General features: G+C 53.4%; 5 protein-coding genes across 5 annotated transcripts; 3 read left to right on the plus strand and 2 right to left on the minus strand.

Moving 5' to 3' along the window:
• Nucleotides 1–32: 32 nt before the first annotated feature.
• CONPUDRAFT_124281 (ras GEF) lies at nucleotides 33–4,851 on the minus strand. The gene is made up of 10 exons (XM_007770450.1): nucleotides 4,615–4,851; nucleotides 2,970–4,551; nucleotides 2,286–2,912; nucleotides 2,009–2,236; nucleotides 1,792–1,957; nucleotides 1,580–1,733; nucleotides 1,287–1,523; nucleotides 1,144–1,233; nucleotides 866–1,082; nucleotides 33–815 (listed from the first exon to the last, which is right to left on the minus strand). The coding sequence occupies exons 1-10, from the start codon at nucleotides 4,771–4,773 to the stop codon at nucleotides 511–513; spliced, it is 3,765 nt and encodes a 1,254-aa protein (XP_007768640.1). The 5' UTR covers nucleotides 4,774–4,851; the 3' UTR covers nucleotides 33–510.
• Nucleotides 4,852–5,020: 169 nt separating this feature from the next.
• On the plus strand, nucleotides 5,021–6,604 carry CONPUDRAFT_82266 (uncharacterized protein). The gene is made up of 8 exons (XM_007770451.1): nucleotides 5,021–5,054; nucleotides 5,105–5,157; nucleotides 5,218–5,229; nucleotides 5,281–5,374; nucleotides 5,432–5,561; nucleotides 5,613–5,684; nucleotides 5,738–5,919; nucleotides 5,976–6,604. Exons 1-8 carry the CDS (start codon nucleotides 5,034–5,036, stop codon nucleotides 6,207–6,209), a joined length of 798 nt encoding a protein of 265 aa, XP_007768641.1. The 5' UTR covers nucleotides 5,021–5,033; the 3' UTR covers nucleotides 6,210–6,604.
• A 3,930-nt stretch (nucleotides 6,605–10,534) lies between these two features.
• Nucleotides 10,535–12,844, plus strand: CONPUDRAFT_55289 (L domain-like protein; the record flags this gene model as incomplete). The annotated part of the gene is made up of 9 exons (XM_007770007.1): nucleotides 10,535–10,929; nucleotides 11,039–11,083; nucleotides 11,140–11,222; nucleotides 11,278–11,425; nucleotides 11,493–11,587; nucleotides 11,649–11,865; nucleotides 12,015–12,064; nucleotides 12,128–12,422; nucleotides 12,481–12,844. The coding sequence occupies 9 exons, from the start codon at nucleotides 10,535–10,537 to the stop codon at nucleotides 12,842–12,844; spliced, it is 1,692 nt and encodes a 563-aa protein (XP_007768197.1).
• A 1,716-nt stretch (nucleotides 12,845–14,560) lies between these two features.
• Nucleotides 14,561–16,423, plus strand: CONPUDRAFT_153794 (uncharacterized protein; the record flags this gene model as incomplete). The annotated part of the gene is made up of 2 exons (XM_007770452.1): nucleotides 14,561–15,745; nucleotides 15,800–16,423. 2 exons carry the CDS (start codon nucleotides 14,561–14,563, stop codon nucleotides 16,421–16,423), a joined length of 1,809 nt encoding a protein of 602 aa, XP_007768642.1.
• A 1,342-nt stretch (nucleotides 16,424–17,765) lies between these two features.
• Nucleotides 17,766–20,169, minus strand: CONPUDRAFT_90258 (cytochrome P450; the record flags this gene model as incomplete). Its single annotated transcript, XM_007770453.1, has 9 exons — nucleotides 17,766–17,856; nucleotides 17,981–18,061; nucleotides 18,309–18,428; nucleotides 18,496–18,949; nucleotides 19,012–19,162; nucleotides 19,218–19,354; nucleotides 19,412–19,523; nucleotides 19,572–19,637; nucleotides 19,747–20,169. The coding sequence occupies 9 exons, from the start codon at nucleotides 20,167–20,169 to the stop codon at nucleotides 17,766–17,768; spliced, it is 1,635 nt and encodes a 544-aa protein (XP_007768643.1).
• Between the last annotated feature and the right edge of the window lie 22 nt (nucleotides 20,170–20,191).

Here is a 20,191-nt window from a genome sequence, read left to right on the forward strand (position 1 = left end):
AGTATATGCGTCAAATAGAAGATGACTGATTGAAGTATCAACAGAAAGCGAAGATGCAGCCTGGTTGCTCGTAGAAGCTGCTTTAAGTACTACCGCTGCTCAGAAACGACCCAGTGGACGAAAGGTGGTCCAGAGAGGCACAACGTTGTTGCGGGTGACCAAGACTATGTGCTAAGTATAGGGGCTAATAAACGAATGACATCATCAAAGACTAGCATAACGCGACTCCGGAGCCGCAAGCTTGAGCAAGTTGACGAGGGTAGAAACTGATATCCCAAGAAAATCTGAAAGGGTATCATAACTAGGTGGCATGTTAACCCAAATTACAGGACTGTACAGTGGTAATGCAGCAAAAGAGCAGCAGGCCTGCCGGTGCTACAGTAGTGTCTGCCAAAGAGCCAAAAGCATATATAAATAGCAATAGTGTAATTAGTCGTGAGTAATGTTGCGCTGTGTGATCCATGTTGGTATGTTGGCCGAGATGAGAGGAAGCATATGGGGCTGAACCGCTTAGAAGAAACCGCTCTCGTGAAGCAGTCGTGCAAGCTTTTCTTCTTCCTTCTCCCGCGGTTCGCGCTCGAGACTGAGGTTCCAAAACGTGTCGCTAACGTCCTTGTCCTTGAACTGGCCTAGGCAATCGTCGATGTACACCAAGACAGATGGGAGTGGGTGGAAGTTGTATGGCTTGATTTGGTATCTTTGTAGCTCCTGAATGACCTCCGAGGCCTTCTGGCGTTTTCCAAAGTTGACCAAATCACCTGGCAGATTGTCTTTCATGCCGTCTTGGACATGTGTCAGAGCAGTCAAGAATACACCTATTAAGATGTAAGTACAGAAAATGGTATGGGCGCATCAGTGAGCGCACCAAGGAAAGGAATGCATGGTGGGGTGACTTTGCCCAATGCAATGCGATATGTACTGAAGTTCTTATACGAACTGCCACTTGTCTCGCAAGAGTCCAGCAAGGAAATATACTTGGCGCCGACTTGCTCCCATGAACGCTTGAGGCGCCGGACGGCAGAGGAATTTAACCCAGATGTGATGGCCAGCATCGTCGAGAAGTTTTGAATGAACCGGCAACGCTGTGGGTGAAAAGGCAATGAGCCAATTACCTCTACGTATAGATAATCAGATGGAACACACATCGGCGACTTGAATGATATGCTTCATAACGCTCGCTCGTTTACGAGGGTCGTCCCTCGACAAGATGGCATATTCCACCCAATGTGTGACCTAATGTGTGATAAGTGAGAAATGATCGCTTGACACATATGGCTCGCCCTCACCATCGTACTTCGTCGAATAAAGTTCGCGATGTTATCCTGATAGTCAGTTTTTTGTACTTTAGAGCGTTGCAGACATTCTGACGGCGGTATTCGCTGGAACAACTGGCTCTCTGTGATGGTCAGCTGCCTAGCCAGTTCCATTGGATCGATGTCCAGCAGTTCGATCTTTTTGGGAGCAATAGGCGGAGGTGGTGGTACGTTCACAGCAAGCTGAGGTTTTCGCCCGCGTCCTTGTTGCTGTCGGGGAGACGTCATGAAAAAAGATGCGATATCGAAGGGCGATGTCCACGTACCACTTCCTTGATAGCAGTCAACAGCTGCTTTGTGGCCCAAAATGTCATGACATCCTCTCTTGAAGCGAAATCTTGCATGCGGTCAAGGATGTAAAGGTCGTCCTTCTCCAAGATTTCCTCGTCTTGAACCATAGCTTTTAAAATCTTGATAACTCTACCAGGCCAACAAATGAGCGTGAAACCTCAATATACCGGAGGATAAATGCACAAACCGAGAACGGATGACGTGTTGCTTGTGCTCACGCCAGTCAACTAGTTCTGCAGCATTTAGGCTCTGTGGTGGCTGGATCCAAAAACGCTCAACAAGAAGCTTGAAAAGCTCGTCAAGAGAGATAAAGGATTTGAATGTCATCAGGAAGGCTCTGTTGAAGGTCCAATCTGACCGAATACGTTAGCATAGCTCCCTGATTTGACGTGGATTTGACTCACCTGAGTATTCGTGGGCGGTCAGCCTTTCAACAAGCGCCTGCTTGGTACCGCCTCGAACAATGCCGTCAGGATCAATGAGGATTTGGCGTGAGTCGTAGTTAGGTCGGAGGTACCAGGGTTTTGAGTCGGCATTTGAGGCGAGGATGTAGTGTTCGGGAGCATCGTCACCAAAGATCTTCTTAATTTTCTCTCCCCGCGGGGGCAAGCGTGCTTTACCCAATTCACCGACTAAAGGGTTATTAATGATTGACAAACAACAAGGTAGCATAATTCTTACCAAGGTCTTCCTCCGACTTCCACGGTGCGTTGCTAAAGAATGTGGGTTTGCTGGAAGCACTGGGGACTGGTGGTGGTATTGGCGAGGACCCGCCATCGTTGACCGTATTGTTTCGATCCCGTTCGGATGTTCCGTTGAGACTGTCACCTTGTGAGCCGAATGGGTCGTCGAGTGACGCATCCACGAGACTACGCTGTGAATTGCCAGTTGATATCTGCGACATCCGCCACTCTAACGGTGTCCTGTGCGACTGCTCCAATATAACCGCCTGCTCCTGGCCAACGCGCAGCAGGTTCTCAAACGTCTGGCGGACGAGCTGCAGATTAAAATCCAGCGAATCGTTGATGGCCTCGAGTTCGTCGTAGGTTTCCTTCCGACTGTCACTGACACGCTGCGCGGTGGAAAAGAGGAGGGCACTGTCATCATACAGAGCCTGTGTGTTGGCCTCGAACGAGCGAACGAAGACGCGTGCTCTGTCGACAAGGCGGACATACTGTGCACCATCCGATAGCCTGTCTTCTTGTACAGGGCTGATGTCGACGTGGCGTGCGATGTGTACGTCAGAGAGGAAGTCGAGTAGTGATGACAACTCTTGCACCAGTGCCTGCGCTGCGGCAATGACCGGAGCTGAAGTAGAAACGCCAGTTCAGACGCCAATAATTTTCCTCGGGGAAGAAGACTTGCCTGGCTCCATGTCTGACATAACATCACCAAGCGTTGACGACTTGGATTGGACCAGGGAAATGTAATGACCAAATTCATGAAATGTAACGTTGTCCAAACTCCGGCGAGGGGCTTCCTCGTTATCATCCATGTGCGCCCACCCGTATCCCTTCCAGCCTCCTCCTACACCCGCACCCGCCTTCCCTGGTGATGCATGCGGAGCAGTAAGGTAGCCGTTCAGGCGCTTGAACCCCTGATCGCCGTGCACTTCGCGGTCCCTATATCGGTGTACAACCCGCACGAACTCCATCACGGACCGCTCGAGTTCCTCGGCGTCGGATAACAGGTGAGAGATCGAGTAACTCGTGCGCCACGGCCCTTCGTTGAGAACGGCACGTGCTGATAGGACGAACTTGGACAATGTCGCAATGGCTCTTCGCTGTGCTGGGATGAGGTGCGTCTGAGATGCAGTGCTGGAGTTGCGTTGGTCTCGAGAGTCAGATCCGGCGGTAAGGAGGACGGAGGAGGGTATGGGTCCGAAGCCAGGACCGGAAACGTAGAGCAGATCGCGCATGGAGGAGATGACAATGCTTATCATCGAGTCGACAGCGTCCTCATCACTTCGCTGGCGGGGCACGCCGTGGTCCTGGAGGTGGTTGACGACGGCGTGGATGCAGGTGCGGGTGAAGTGGAGCAACTCCGAGGTAAGCTCGGGATCGTCAGGGGAGAGGGCACCCTGCAGGGTCGGAGGTGGCTTGTTGAGGATCTGCATTGGGGTAGGTTCACGATCTTGCAGCGAGAGACTGATGAGGGACGTGGGCTCGTTAGAGTATGATCTGGTGCTCGAAGGAGTGCTGGTAATCGGAAGCGGACTCGAACTTGAAGACGATGGATGCTCGCGGACATCTGGAAGACTGGGTAGTGGCACAGGGAGGCGAGAGCGTTTTCTGACCATGCTTGCGCGAGGAGCATGTGGGAGACTGATTTGCAAGTCGCCGTCGGACGGTCGCCTGGAGACGCTCGGACCAATAGTGCTCGAGCGGTCGCTTCCGGGCGGGCTGAAGGGGCGGGAGCGGATAGACGCGGTGAGAGAATCGAAGAGAACGCCTGGCACCCTATTGCTGTGACGGTTCGAGGAAGGTGGTGGCGGTGAAGCAGACACATCAAACGTCGACGCACGGGGTCGGCCCATGGGAGCGTCTGGAGCAATAAAAGGCGAAGACTGCTGTGCAGAGCCTGATGCAACGAAAGAAGGTTGAGCGGCGGCAGAATCTGGGCGTTCAATCTGTTCGCGGCGAAGGGATAGACCTGAAGGTGTGTACTGGTCTATCTGCGGTGTAAGTGTCGGCGTTCGGGCGTACGGTGCTGGGGATCTGGCTGGGGGCGCTGGGGACACGGAAGGGTGGGGAAAGTCTGCAGTAACCAGGGGCTCTTCTTCAAAGTATGGGCCGTTGACGAGGCCTAATCCAGTCCCAGCGTAATCGCGTCTGCTGGTCACAGAGCTGGTCAGTCCGGCAAGACCACCATTAGACAGCTCGTCCTCGTCAGCCTCTGTTGGGAGTTCGCTCGCGACTTGACCGGTGAGGGTGTTGGAGTAGTAAATCTGACAGACATGAGTTTGTGTTGTGTGGGATGGTGAGCAGGAGGAAGAGGGCGGCTGGCTTACCTGACCTGACTCGGTTACTTGCGGTATCCAAAAGTCTCTTGGCTGGGTTGGTTGGGATGGCCCTGGTTGTGGCTTCGCTATCGGGAGAGGTGGGAGGCCTCTGATGCTTTGACGAGCAGACCTTGGGGGTTCTGGGAGTGCGTGAAGTGCCCTCATCATGTTGAACGACGAACACGGTGAGCACAGCGAGCGGGGATCAGACACAGCCAACCGGACGACGGCGAGACATCAGCCAGGGACCGCAACTTGTAACTAGCTACTAACTAACAAGTCTTTCTTATTATTCTCTCATTATTCCCCCGCATAATAATGATGCTCATGCCCCTATCGCCATATACAGCTTCCTCTTCCCACGACCCGTACCTGATGTCATCACTCGAACCTCCTCCCTTGATCAACGCATCTCCTCCTCCTCCGTCATGTCTCAATCCACAGTCAACGTGTGTGTTTTAACACAGACACAATAATTCGCCTTCTGATCCATTGGCAGGTCTCAGGCATCGCTCCCACCACTACCGAGACCAGTCTTCATGACTTCTTCAGGTAAGAGCGTTCCAGCAACCCCTGATCCTATTCTTGATCTCAATCCATATCTCGCGGCAGCTTCTGTGGAAAGTAAGTTTGCTTCTTGCTACCGTGTTACCTGTTACTCAGCCATGGCTCTAGCATCGAGAAAATTGATCTCCAAAAAGCTGATGACGGTAAACAATCCGCAACTATCCACTTTACCAAGCACCAGGCTGCCAACACCGCATTGATGGTCAGTTCAATATATGATTCTATACATTTTAATCCGCTCAAATCATCACGGCCATAGCTCAACGGTGGAACCCTTGAAGGCGAAACCCTCGTAGTTACCTCCGATGCCCAACATCCCGAGCCTAGCGCCGATGAGCATCACGAAGGCGCGCCTCATATCGACCAGTCCGATAAACCCAGAGCTGGCAGTGAGTTTGCTCTAAACATGAACTTCAAATCATATGTTGAACTCCGCGTAGTAGCTGCAGAGTACCTTGCAAGAGGATACACACTGTCCGACGGCATTTTGCAGCGCGCCATCGATATCGACAGTGAGACTCTTCTGATTTCCCGTGCTACCCTGATTTATGCTCCCTCTCAACAGGCAAGCAGGGAATCTCGAAGCGTTTCCTGAATTATTTCAACCAGTTTGATACCACTGCAGGCGAGAAGGCTCTCGGTCCTAACCAGACCATCAGCGGCAAGGTACAACAGACGTTCCAGCAGGCTCACAGCCGTGCCAAGAGCATCGACGAGCAGAAAGGTTATTCCAAAGTCGCCCACGACGTAAGACAACTTCGCAGAATCTAGCGAGGCGACCAGTTAACCAAAGCTTTAAGCAGTATTACTCCAAGGCAATTGCCTCTCCGTGGGGCAAGAGTGTGCTGTCGTTCTACACCAATACCTCGAAGCAGGTGACCGACATCCACAGCGAGGCTCGCCGCATCGCAGATCAGCACAAGCCTCGTACAGCCCCGGCGGGCTCCAGCGCCACTGCCCCTGCTGCGGCTACGCCTGCTGCGGGATCGGAGGCCCAGCCTGAACCCACAACCCAAGCTGCTCCGACTGTAGTATGATTTAGCGCAAGATTTGGAATGCCTGCGACTCGTGTTCATTGGCAGCTCAATGTTTTGCAAATGGCATGAGGGGTTTCTGGTATGGACATGAGATAGAACAGTGTATAATACGACTTTAGTGTATAAAATTAGGCGAATATGATGCAAAAAGGGAAGCACGTATGCACAAGGAATGGAATGAAAGTATGGCTGAAAGTATGCATGACGCGGACGGTGTACCTTAATCGTGGGGCTTTGTTCCGTTGTTCATCCGGCGTATGATGCGTGTTCTTTGCCAACTCAAGTCCCCCGGAGGCTTGCTGAGCTAGACATCATCATGTCACCGAACGGGCCAACGAGGATGACCCAGCATTCTAGAGATTCCGCGAGATTGCAACATCTGTACAGCATAACAGAAAGACCTAATGTATCAGCTGGGCATCCGAAAACGACGGCCTCCATGAGAAACAAAGCACAGGGTTTCGGACGACTCGTCGGCCAGCGCCATATTATCGGATGGATGGAATAGAACGGAATGCACTTCATGCATACACACTGCAATTGCTTGCAAATGGGCTGTGCGGAGGCGAGATGGCGTTTAATCGAACTCTAAGAACCCCGAAGGAGCTTAAGCTTGAAAGAAGATCTGATGCCGTGCGTAAGTTATACGGATCTCAGACAATCTCGGATTGATCTAAAGGATGGCGGTGATGGTCTGTGATGGTTTCTGTCTGCCTGTATGGTGAGTGACATGTGGCCCATTTGCTTGTTCATATCCGTAGGCAATTATAAAGCCCCATGGAGAACCATCGATGTGCATAAGTTCTGATGAGCGAGGAAGATGCGGTTCCGAAGAAGTGCCTCGTGTCAGGGTCTGGCCTAGCACTGTCCAGCGGGGCTGCGAGGCTCGGATAAGATCGGATACAATATTAAAGCCTGGCTGCTGCACCGATAGTCGGTTGGTGAGGCGAATTTGGGTAAATTGGGCGTGCATTGAGAATTTGCCAGCGCGAGGACTGCACATCAGATGTTCACGGGGCGGATACAATTAGATCAGAAGTCCAATGGACCGAAAATAAGCCGGATGCTGGTGAAAAGTGATAACGGTGACGACTAAAGTCGAAGAAGCGAGAGGAAAGTTTGAGGCGCGGTCGGGGAACGTCGGGGAGATGAATGCTGATAATGATTGAGTTGCCGGAGCTGTCGCTAGTCTAACTGGCCGCCGGCTGGTGCTTTCCGGTGCTCCGTGTCGCGCTCGACGTCGACGGAGACAAGTTGTGATGAAGGCTGAAGCTTGAAGTTTGACTTGTGACACGCATAATGAAGGATCGACGGATGGAGACTGAGGTGGTGGCTTGACAGGTGTGAGACGTCCTGCAGACTCTCACTGACATCCGGTCAAGTCGGCCACCCACCTTTCCATCTTACACCACCTTTGAGCTTTTCTTGCTCAACCCAAACAGGTGCACACAGAATCTGCGCGATCACGTGCCTAAACGCGTCCTCAAATGTGATTGACCGTGTGAATCTCGGTGTTCAGACCGCATTACGGCATCCCGGGCGGCGGCTGCCAGTCTCCCAAGCGTTTTACAGCGGACACCATGGCGGACATCAGCAACTCACGCCCAGCATGGCAGACAGACGACCTCGACGAAGAATGGATTGAGCAAGACGCCTCCGACGACAATTCGGTCGCTTTCCAGTCTATCTCCTTTACCGAACCCCTCCCTACTTTCCTCCAAACATCCTCCAACCAGTCACAGAATGACCAACAGCGCCCTCGCTCTGTCTCCCCTGCCGCGTCGGAAGCAGCTATTGGGACCTTTCTCATTCGCGAAGATATGCCAGCCGCCTCTTTGCTGCCAAAGACCCCTGGACGAGACAAGAAGGCAGGCATGAAGGACATCTTCAGTCCCCTCGCTCTCGAGCGCATGTTCGACCCTCCCTCTCCCCCAGCTGCCAGGCGCTCTACCTCCAATGCTTACCAACCCGCCGTGCGATCCCGATTGTCCAATGCGTTCGACCCAACAAAGCAGTCCGATGAGTCTAGCCAATCTTATTCCAATCACCTTCAAGTCCCAACTGCGAACGCGGCCGCTTCAGCAACACCCAAGCCCTCTATTCCAAATGGCCAATTCACCTTCTCGGTACCACACAGACCCATGACCGCCAGACGAGCCCCCAGTACGCCCAATCAGGACGTGTTTGGTCCCAAGCCTCCCGCGTCCGACTCTCGCCTCCGATTGTTTCAGTTCCAGTATGACACCTTCACACGTGAACAGCTATCTGCCATCGTCGACTCCATCGCCGTTACACCATCAGGCGAGAGCGGTGAGGCTAGTAGGTCTCCGTCCTTGATTATCCGTCCGAATCGGCTGTCCAAAGTTTCCGAAGCCTCTGAAGATGCGCCTTCAAGGAGCGTCAAGCGCGTGCGCCTCAGTCCTGCCAGTGACTATGGAGAAGGTGATGGCGCTGGCGCTATCATCACCCGACCTGACGCTCGCAGAAAAGACTATGTCGGCGAATCACGCTCGCTGATGCAGCAGATCAAACAGGCTCGGGACTTTTCTGCGATCTCTGTTACGCCTGGACCCACCACTCCCGCAATACATGCAAGAACACCGAGGGATGCGCGCCGAGGACCACACAGTCAGTTGCCGTGTGCTTGAATCTTACATTGGCGGCGCTAACCCATGTCTTTTAGCCAACACTCCCCACCCCCAACCACTTAGTTCCTCGCGGACATCTTCGTCTGACACACCGGGCAGTAACTCATCTCTCGCTTATCGTCAAGAGGCTGCGACGCTCATGGAGCAGATCAAGAATGACATCAAAGGGCCAAAGAGATCATTGTCCAGCGAGACTCAATATAGTGCTCCGAGTCGGGCAAACCACAGCAACGGCTCCGTGTCTACGGACGAAAAGGAGAACCGTTCTCTTCGCAAATGGTCACATGCAAGTCTCGGTCGGCGGGGCTCGCCAAGGGCTTCGCCGAAGAAGAACGGTGCCCGGCGGACGTCGGCACGGTACCGTCAGAATCCAGATGACTCTGAGCACCGACTGGTTCAAGACATGTCCAACATGTCCATTGAGGCACCATTCCCTACTGAGCTCAGTGTTCACCGGCCTCTTGATAACGCTATCGTTCCCGATATTCGGATAACAGCCCATTCACGGACGAACTCTGAAGTAGAGCCAGCTGAGCCACCACCTCAGCCACCACAATCCCTCGTGCATTTTGCAATTCACGCGCCTTCCTACCCATCGTTGCGGTCGGGTACAAACGTGGATTTGAATCGATTTGTTTCCTCTAGCACGGCGTCCGGAACGGCTACGATGGCGAGCAGTGTACCTTCGTTCGTTAAACACCCCGGGCCAGTGCAGATGACGCGGATAGCTCCTTCAGATCTTCCGTCACTACCAGACCGCGTTGGCAAGATGGTATATGACAAAGAGCTAATGAAATGGGTTAAAGTCCCTGCTGGAGATAGCTCGATGCATCCGGTGCCAGACAACGGGAGGGACCAGACCGCTGTCACAGACCCAGAGAGCGAGGATCCTTTCAGAGACATTGAGAGCTTTGAACACGACTCTCGAGACTCACGCAGTCTCAACGATAGCGGTGTAGCACCTGAGGAGGATGAGGAAGAGAAGGAAGAGCTAGCAGACATGAGCCGAATAGAGGAGGTGGAAGAGGATGAAGAGCAAGGGGACCCCGAGGAAGTCGACCTCGCGTCGTTCTCTTTTGATGCCAACTCTTTCGCAGGGCTTGAGATCCCTTCTCCGGATGAAGCCACAGAAGTCACGGACGACCAGACGACTGATTCGGACTCGGACGGGGACACCATGGAACCGGCACCAGTCCAGGTGGTCTTCGACTCGGAAGATGAGGCATCTATGGCACAAATACCACAAGCAACCATTCCATCCACACCTGCGCCTTCCGCTCGACGGCACCTTCATTTCAATGACACCCCCGTACCTCTCCCTCCAGGGGGAAAGTATGCTACCGTCTCGGGAACGCCGATGCCAACCCGCTCGGCTCTCAAGAGTGGGAGCACAACGCCCGTCTCAGCTCTGAAAGACCCTAACCGTGACAGGTACCGCACACCTATGCAACACAGGACTAACCGTCGTTCCGTCAGTTTCTCGGATGGCAAACGCGACGGGCCGATACGTGGGCTGACCAGTCAGCCGGTGGATAGCGAGTCGAGCGCGTCCGACCACACGGCTACGCAGTCGTTCGTGCCCTCGGCCCGTACGCAGCGCATTACCAACATGATGCAGGAGCTGGAGAGCTCAGGTGGAGTCCCCTCGGGTTCTGAGTAAAAAATTGTATGTTTCTGATGTATTCATTTGCAGCGGGTGGCGCCCAGGATGAATGCGGCTCGCCGACAAAATCGGCTTACGTGCAGAAGCCAACGCCCTTGGTGGACTTTATTGAAGACGATGCATCTGGGATCGGGCAAGATATTCTGCCTGCGGAGCTGACCGGCGCGCCCTGTTTGCCGAACTTGTCGTCATTGAAAAGAGACAGACCGGCTGACGACCATGCCAACGCCACCTTCCTTACAGAATGGTCGTTTGGGGTCGCGCACGACAGACTTGTCCAGGTGATCACGGACATACAGCCGTTTGAGCCCTACTGGGAGGAGCTCACGTTCATCGATTTATCAAAACGTGCGCTGGACAGCGTTGCGCGGCTCAAGGAATTCTTGCCACAGCTCGATCGTCTCTCCTTGTGCGTCGTGCTTTGTTCATTTCGCCAAGGGTGAATTATCTGACGTCCGATGATCGCGGTGTTGCTGCTGGCTGACTGACAGAAACTCTAACCAACTCTCGTGGCTGAGTGGCATCCCGTCATCGGTACGGACGTTATCTGTCGCGTCAAACGTGTACGTCCTGTTAATTCTGACTTGACTTGACGTTCGCTCAGGCATTTCATCGTTAGTTTGACAAGCGTCACGTCCTTCAGTCACCTTGTCAACCTCGAGAGTTTGGACATTAGCCACAATGACATTGATTCCCTAAAGCGTGAGTGACGTTGGTTGCAGTGTTTGGAGGGGAACCGCTGAACTTGTTTGCCTAGAGCTCCAGTGTCTTCGGCACTTACGGGAACTTCGAGCCGACGGGAACAAAATCGACAGCTTGGCGGGGCTCGAGAAGATGAATGGTCTAGTCAAACTCAGCCTGCAGGGGAACCAGCTCCAGGAAGTCGATTTCACGAGATTCGCTTGGTAAAATCATATTTTCCATTTCCTCTGCCCTTGCCCTGACCCCGAGAATTTCGGACCTACTCTCCAGGTCAAGGCTTGAGATGCTGAATCTCAGCAGGAATAAGATCACAGGGCTGTTGGGGCTGTCATCAAACCTGCCATCTTTGATCTCGTTGAACGTCGGTGCGTCACTATCATTCAAATGTCCTTCTACGTTCCTGAATTCATTTTACACCCCTGTCAGACAATAATGCGCTGAACCATCTGGATCCAGGTGGGCCGATGCCTAGGCTTCGCATCTTGCGCGTTAGCGGGAACCGGCTCCAGCAGTTGAACGCATCGCTGTTCCCAAACCTTCGGACGTTATACGCTGACAACAATTCGCTGGGGACGTTAACGAAAGCGGAGCGTCTGACGAAACTCGAGAATTTGAGCATGCGAAATCAAGGCTGTCGAGAGCTGTGAGTGTTCATTCTTGTCCTTCATTTCCCCCCTCTTTTTTTCTCCCTTCTTGTCTCCCTCGAATCAACTGCGATGCTAAGATTGACGGAATACTTCAACGGTCGTGCCTGGATCATCGATGTGATCTTCTGATGGGGCGCCTATACAGTCACTTACCGACGCGCCAGTTTCGTGATGTCAAGCGACTCTATTTGTCTGGTAAGAGTTTTCGACTGTTTGCGTCACGAAATGTGGGGGCTGACCGGTTGGCTCGTCAACAAGGGAACAAACTCAAAACAGAGTTTATCGCGGAGCCATGCTACAACCTGGTCTATCTTGAGGTGGCGGCGTGTCGGCTGACCAGTCTCCCGCGCGATCTGGCGAAATTAGCGCCGAATCTGCGGGTGCTGAACCTGAACTACAACTTCTTGGAGGATGCGCAGCCTCTTGAGGGTCTCACAAGACTCAAGAAGCTTACCTTAATCGGGTCTCGGCTAAAAGGCACGAAATCGCTGATCCGCGTTCTACAACGCATGCCTGATGCGGAAATGCTTGATTTCAGGCGAGTCTTCTCTTTGTTGTCTTCTGAAAATAGCGTTGTGGCTTGTGCTGACCTGGTGATGTATCGGATGTAGGATGAACCCGTGCACGCTAGGCTGGTATTTGCCGTTGCTGGTGAAAGATGTACCAGGGGCATTGCAGCCATCAGAGAGCGGAGGCGGGATCGCTGCCAAGGCGGAACGAGCGCGGAGTGGTGAGAAAGAGCGTGGGGAAGGGAGCCGTGGATGGCAGGAGCTGGACGCCAAGTTTCGTCAGGACCTGCCTAATGATGCCTATGTTGGGCGGCTCGCGTACCGAGGGCTGGTGATGAGAGCATGCCCACGGATACGGATGCTGGATGGTGTCGAGGTGTCGGAAAAGGAACGGACAAAGGCTAATCACCTCTTGCAAGGACTCGAGGCCGGGGGGAAGATCACGGCCAAGGCGGTGGCGAGTTGACAGGTTTCTTCGACAACGTGAAGATGTTTTTTGGGATCTATTGACTTGGAGATAGTAGCGATACATTTGTTTTAATTTTAGTGTGCTGTAATGGCGTGAGACTTGATTTTCGTCAAACGGAAGGAGGAGGGTGACGTGATCGGAGCAGAAGAGGAAGTGATGAACAGCAACGCGAGAAACAGACAATCGTACTCCGACTCGGACGGTGGGCCGATTCCGAGCGAAGTTCGTCGTCGATCTGGCCCGACAAGAAGCATAATTCACAGAAAACATGCGGATGTGGCTGCTTCTATGTACATTCTTTCGTGGGGTTGTCCGGCCTAATCGTGGAAGAATATCCCCGGCGTCCCCGCCCGGGCCACGGACAGGTGCTGTCCATATTGGGAGTAGAGAGATCTCCGCGTATCGTGTGCCTGAAGCGTCAACAAATCAGAGGGGATCTGAGACTCGGGTCCCTCGAGGTTGGGGAAGGATAATCAATTTGTCCTTATCCGGGAACTTCGTTCGTTGTAATTGATTTTCGTACCATGATAGAGGTTGCATGGCGATGGAGGATGGGGGGATCACAAGCTTTGGACCGAGGCTAAGTACATCTGATTGTGAAGCTTGTGACGAATGAGCTTGTGACGCGAGGGGCGCGAGGGGCGCGACTAGGGGCGCGACGCAAAACGAGGGAGCACGATGTCGAGAAAGTGACATGGATCCCACGAGACCACGAGTGCTTCTCGGAGGTGTGCGGCACCGAGTTCGAGGCGAGGCGTTGGTGATTGGCTGAGTTCAAACTCTGTGGTTCACTGAAGCCGAAGGCACAGCCGTCGTGTTTGCGTCAAAATGACCCGAAATGGAAGCGGTGGGGCGCAGAATGCAAGGGGATATCGGAAAAGGGAAAAGGAACGCACGGTCTGGAGGCGGTATCGATGTTCCTCCCGTGACTGTGTGTTTATTCGCCACCGACTGTGCGCCAGGAGGGCAGGAACGGGGTGTAAGGATGACAAAACGTTGAGTTGACGGGACAAGGATCGGCAAGGAACTGGGTGTCTTCCCACATTTAAGGTGCTCGCACTGCAGCGATCTTTTATTTCATAAATTCCAAAGCAGCGTCGCCGTACAAATTCCCGGCTCGGAACGCTGCCTTTAAAAGGAGGCGTTCATATTTGGAGCATTCCATTCTGCATGTAGGTCGCCCCTCTCCCCTCCCAGCAAACCCAAATGATCGAGACAAAGTCTCCCGCGTCGCTCCCCGTCAGCTCATACAACGTCGCCCAGCTCCAGCTATCCCTGTGGGTCCCGTCTCTCCTTTCTTCTCTCCTTTACGTGAATGCGTGCCTTTCGGCTCTCTGGGATCAGATTGCAATCGTGGCCTGTCATCATCTGTCACTCTCGGGTGCCGCTGTCATTGCATGGATGACTGGTGGTGTCCATCTATGTACACCCGTCTCCTTTCTTCTTTTCTTCCCGTCAACTCCCACCCTTGCGTCACTTGCTCGTTCGCTTACCGGCTTGCCCACTCTCTTTTTTTATTTCTGTCAACTACAGTGTCGACCCAAAGGCAGACGTGTCTTCCCTCCCTTCCGACGACTTGTCAGCCGGCGCTCCGTCCCCAAAGCTCGTGTACGTCTCTCTTTTCATTTTCAACTCTGCCCGTCATTTCTAAAAGCTATAACCGGCCCCCACAGCCACCCATCCGACCCACAAACAGATTATTCTGTCCGTCGAATGTCAACCTCCACTGCGTCCGCCCCGGATACCGAGAGCAGCGTCCCCTCGCGTGGCGAAAAGCGCGTTCGCTCTCCCTCCTCCTCCCCACAGCCGGCCCGGCATCGACCCGCTCCCACGGATAGCAACGACCAATGGCAGTTGGACGCTGCCAGCAATCAGTCTAACGACAAGTCAGCCGTCGAACCAGGCGTTGACACAAAGATCCAGTTGCCCTCCATTTTTGCAGCTCTCGATGATCCTTACCGCAACGAAATGCGTCGATCCTCCCTCCCCATAAACCCGGACTCCAACCAAGGACGCCACAGACACTCTCCATACCCTTCTCCCAGTCTCCGCAAAGCCAACCCTCCCGGGGCACAGCCTAACGTCGGTTCTTATCATTTCCCTTCCTCAGATATCCCTCAGTCCAGCGACGACAAAGCTTCCGGTCGCCCCAGGCTAGATACCCATCTTAATTATTCTTACGGAGAGCCCTCTCCCTATGGCAATACCCAGCTCCCCGGTTCCGCCCCTGCTAGTGTCCAAGTTTCCTCCTCTCCCGCCTTCGCTTCCTCGCAGTCCGTCTCAGAATCCCGTTCTCAAGGCACGGCCCCGCCAGGGCCCCCTGGACCGTATTCCGATCATCCCTCCTGGCACAACGCCCCTGGCGGCGTCGTCAGGCCCAGTTCGACCCCCGGGCATAATGCTAACGGAGGCCATGGCCAGAAGTACGACGACTCTATTCGCCACGGTTCGTTCAGTGCCGGCAGTAACCCATCACCTCCCTACAGCAACAACGGTGGTCGTATTTCCGGACCACCTGAGCGTCGAGGGTTTACTGGCGGATCTGGGGGTAAGCCCGACGACTGGTCGTTCCCCCCTCAGGATTATGTCCTTCCGCCCGGTAACAGCAACTCCTACAATGCTAACTCCAGTCCGACGCCGGTTCCCCAGCTTGCTCCTGCTCCAGTCTCGTCAGGCACGCCTATTTCTCGGTCCCCTCAACAAGGACCCGTTAGCGGCTCCACACTAGTCGATCGCCCCACGCGTAAACGAGGCAAGCTGCCCAAGGAGACGACCGACTACCTCAAGGCGTGGCTTCATCGGCATTCTGACCATCCATACCCCAGCGAAGAGGAGAAAAAGCAACTTTGCCACGCTACCGGTCTGAGCATGAGCCAGGTATCGAACTGGATGATCAACGTGCGTGTCTACTATTTTCCCCATTTTTATCCTCTTTTCTCACTGTATACGTAGGCTCGCCGTCGAATTCTGGCCCCGATCCACAAGGCGCAGCAAGCGCCGACGACGTCCGCCCCATACCCTCCTAGTTCTCGTCAGCCAGCTGTCCCAAGCATGAGCGACCCGATGAATGGCCGTCGTCAGTCGGGAGCTGGCAACGACAGTCTGCAGTTGTATCACCCAATGTCCTTACAGTCTATGCCCGCCACACAGCATGGCTCCGCTGGCAACGAATACCTGGGGCCCAACAGCCGTTCTCTGCTTGGGCAGCCTGTTGGTCGAGGCACTCACCCGTATAACGGAGGTAATAGTATGGAACTATCCCAGAATAGGGCAGGGCTATCGTATGGTCCCCAGCATGGTCAGTCTGGTGGCCACTCCAATCAATATCTCTCCTCTACCATGCCCATCTCCGCGGGACCGACCTTGCCGCCTAACCCATATGGGTCTCAAAACCTTGCTGGCCATCATTCCCAGATGTATCCCCAACATCACTCGTCGATGTCCTCGCAATACGTATCAAGCCCTTCTCATGGTTCTACCAGACTGCCCCCGCATCCAAGCGACTCGCAGGCGCACGGTTATTACAGTGAAGGTGGTCTATCCCAAGGACATTCCTATCGGGCTCTTAATGACTAATTAATGGTTTTTCCCTCGCGGGCGATGTGCTTACTATCTTCCGCAACGTTGCTCTTTCAAATTCCATCTCATGTAATAATATTAGTATATTAACTGACCTACGACCTACTTTAAAGGATCTGTGGTAATGTTTCAGTAGTGGGTGTGGAAGGAACGATATCACGATATCACCGTGCTAGTGCTCATTTCGCTGGGGTGTTTTTGTGATGTATAAAGAAAGGGTTTTATCGGCAGTTGTTCGCGTCGGAAGCACCGGTTCTCGCTGAAGTGAATTCCCGATGTTACTCCCACCAGGCTACTGGGCATGTAGAATGGGTGCCAAATAGGTCAAGCCTTGTGTTCTGTTGTCGGGTTGTATCTCCAAGGCGTGGCGCAGAGAGGAGTGGGCGTTTCGATGGGTTCCGTGGCCTTTTGGATATGACGGACTGGAAACTGCGGACGAGTGGGAAAGTGGAGGTTGTCCCTATACATTCGCTGCGTGATTTACCCCGCGTCCGCCCCGAGGTCAATTGCAAGGCGCTCGCTAGACAGGGCCAACGGACTTGTCGACGCAATCAATCGCCTGGCAAGGGACGGCCCATAGACCTGACAACTCGACAAGCGAACAAGTGCCGTAATAGCAACCGAGGCGGATATGGAAAGTTCCTGGTCTTCCTTTGGATGAAATTCGAGTCGCCGGCCGCAGAGAAGCTAATCTGATGCATTGATGATCGCTTGATGAGATGTCACTATATGCTGATCTCTGTGCAACACCTTCTCTTCTCCTGAGAACCCCATCGCGAGTTGCCGACTCCATCGCTGGTGCAGCGGGGCTAGACGCCGGATCGTCATACATCTCGAGGGGTGGGAACGTATGGGCAGTGCAACACAGCACCAACTATCACAGAAGATGTTGGTCACATACCATGTATTCATTCCTTTGATCTCAACGAGCGACTAGCTGCGTACTTACCCCCTGAGTGACACGAGCGAATTTGTAACCATGCAAAGTTCTAGTATCGGGGTGGGGTTTTCCAAGGAACGTCCAAACAGTCGAGTCACGAAATTCAAATCTCCCCCAGCAAACGTATCAGACAGGGTTGCCTTGCTACATACATCAAAGATAGACTTCGTAGCGAACAAGGTCCACTCGGTAATAGAAGTCACTGCGTCCTTGCGATGGCTCCCGACAGTCGCACAATCACACTCGTCGGATCCCCGGCCCTCCGTCCAATTCGGATTTCATTACAGACCCCTGAGCTATGAGTATGTACGCAGCACACATAACCGCAACACGACCAGAGTCAGCAAAAATCTCTGGATCACTTGCAGGGTCGCGGGTTTACCTCACATAGTTAGTCTATCAGGGCTGCTGGACAGCCTGGACTGCACGCAGCAGCAAAGGCATCGTGTTACGCGACCTGTCCGGTTGAACCGAGGGTCGAGCAACGATGCTGGGTGCCATGCGTCGGTCAGCACACAGAATACGTGAATCGAATAAACGAGTGGCACGATTGTCCGAGGAAATACCTCGAACATGCGTAGCACCCGTATATAGCGTAGTAGCACCGTGCTCACCTGAACGTTTTGTCGATACTAATTGTGGGATCTATGGAGACCTCGATGTCCCGAACCAGGACGTACAGAAGAATTTTTATCCTACCAGGTTAAGATTCATTCAGCATGGATATGATCAATGATTAGAATGAGGCCGCGACAAATTGAGGCATCAGAGCATCGATATTAAGACGGCTTGGGGCCATCCAAACGCACGAGTAACAGCAGGCAAGGAGGCGCCGAGAGGAACACCCGGAACTGGCGCCTTTCATCACCTTGACGCTTTGGACGTGGAAAGAACGCGAGGCGAAGTCCGGTGCAACCTCAGTCTGTGTTGTTCTAAACTTACTCTGCGAGCGCAAGTCTGTAGCCGATACAGCTGCGTTGTCCGGTCAGAAAGGTCATCGTGTTCGAATAAAGACCATGGATCATCTTGATTTTCTCAGGGGGATGTTCCCAGCGCTCAGGTCTGGTGGAGGATCAGAATGCGGACGAGAAGGTACTACTTCGACCCGGGAGTGTGGCACCATCCGTACCTGAAAGTGAGGGTGTCCTCTCCCCATAATACCTTGCTTTTATTGATTGCCTGTATAGGAATGGTGATAATGTCGTGCTTCTTCAGTGATATAGAAGTCCGCTCTCGGCCGTGTTTATCCAAGTAGGGCTGCTGCACCGGGATCTCATCGTCGCTCATTGCCGCACGCATCGTCCACGTTATCGGGGCATGGAGCCGTAGACTTTCTCGGACTACCCAATCGAGGTAGGGTAGCCGGTCCACTTCGTCGTCCAGGGTCTCCGACTCGGGAGAGATGGTCTGCAGTGCGCGACGGAGGGCGCGCTGACTGGCAGGAGACTTTGCAAGAGCGTACATGCACCAGGTGAGCGCCGACGCGGTGGTTTCGTGCCCGGCGATTAAAAAGGTGGAAATCTGACACATAACCTCAGGGAGAGTCATGCCTTGATTTACTGACGCCGCAAGATTTGATTGAACTATGGAGTGGTAGTGGTAAGTTTAAGCTAGAAGGGCTGTACACAAGAGCCATCGAACCCACCAAGGATGCTCAAAAGATCTTTATTCGTCGACTTTGAACTCTGGGTATTGCTCGCTTGCTCAAGGGAGTCCAGCCTTCGTTGCTCAATCAACTCGTTTCCGATACGATTCACAATAGCCTGGGCTTCTTTCTCCTCGGAACTTTCGTGGCGCTACATCGCGGGGATTCAGCGAAAGGCTGGGGCGACTGAGGGTGCCGCGACTTACGAATTTCCGCAGTAAAGGTATCCACGATTCGAATATGGTCCTACTTTGCAGCTTTCGAGCGTTGGAAAAGATGGCAGCATATGCCTCCGAAAGTACGTTGTTTGGCTCAGTGAGGGCATTAAACGAGTATCCGAAGCCTGTTAACCAGAGTTGACCTTCTGCCTCAGAATCAACGAGCGAGAAGTATGACGCACCGGCGAGCCCTATGATGTCCAGCGCAACTCTGGAGAGCCAATACAGAACGTCAACTTCACAAGACTCTTTATCACCGTTGTTCGTGATTTTATCGAGCCATATCATTTTCAGCTGAACGAGTTCAATAGCTGTTATGAGCCACCAAGGATCTACACTTACTTGGTAAGCCTTTTGCCATATAACCGGGTACAATGTTCTGATCTGTGGTCCACCGAATGCAGGTCCCTACGCAGAATTGCAGCACGGCCGGTATGCCCTCTATAAAACGCTTACCAAGATTCTTTTCTGAATGTTGTGTTAGGTGTTGAAGCCAGCCACAGTACTGTCGGCTCACCTGCCGCCTGTGTGTGTCACCTTCCACGGTGAGGAGGCCTTCGTGGCCGGCACCCATGGCTGCGAGGTTATCTCGGACGAAGCGGGGCTTCTGGTAAAGGTCTGGCTCTCCCAGAATGTAGGATAATGCGTTGAGATCGGTTACCATGAGACGGGAGCCACCAAAGAAGCCTTTGTAAGCGTAGACCTGGCCGTACGTTGCTTCCCAGTCAGCAAGCAGGCCGGTGTTTTCTTGGTTGTACATCTCTTTGAGGTTGCCGAAGAGACGTGAAGAGACGGGGGGACCACGGAGGTTACGAAGAGGAGAAACATACTGCCTTAGCAAGAGCTTGAGCAGGTCCTGGATGATGAAGGCAAGGGACGCAAGGGCTACAAAGAGAAGGAGGAGACCAGACTGCATCGACCAGGAGGGCAGGAAGTCCATGGGTAGCGCTTGCTCGGATCCA

This window comes from Coniophora puteana (genome assembly GCF_000271625.1).
Source record: "Coniophora puteana RWD-64-598 SS2 unplaced genomic scaffold CONPUscaffold_6, whole genome shotgun sequence".
Taxonomy (NCBI): domain Eukaryota; kingdom Fungi; phylum Basidiomycota; class Agaricomycetes; order Boletales; family Coniophoraceae; genus Coniophora; species Coniophora puteana.

Coding starts and splice junctions, on each gene's coding strand:
- CONPUDRAFT_82266 (XM_007770451.1), top strand. CDS start 5,034: ATGTCTCAATCCACAGTCAAC. Junction 5,685..5,737: donor GCGCGCCATCGATATCGACA/GTGAGACTCTTC, acceptor CCCTCTCAACAG/GCAAGCAGGGAATCTCGAAG. Junction 5,920..5,975: donor ATTCCAAAGTCGCCCACGAC/GTAAGACAACTT, acceptor AGCTTTAAGCAG/TATTACTCCAAGGCAATTGC.
- CONPUDRAFT_124281 (XM_007770450.1), bottom strand. CDS start 4,773: ATGATGAGGGCACTTCACGCACTCCCAGAACCCCCAAGGTCTGCTCGT. Junction 1,524..1,579: donor TGACTGCTATCAAGGAAGTG/GTACGTGGACAT, acceptor TCTCCCCGACAG/CAACAAGGACGCGGGCGAAA. Junction 1,234..1,286: donor TTATTCGACGAAGTACGATG/GTGAGGGCGAGC, acceptor ATCACACATTAG/GTCACACATTGGGTGGAATA.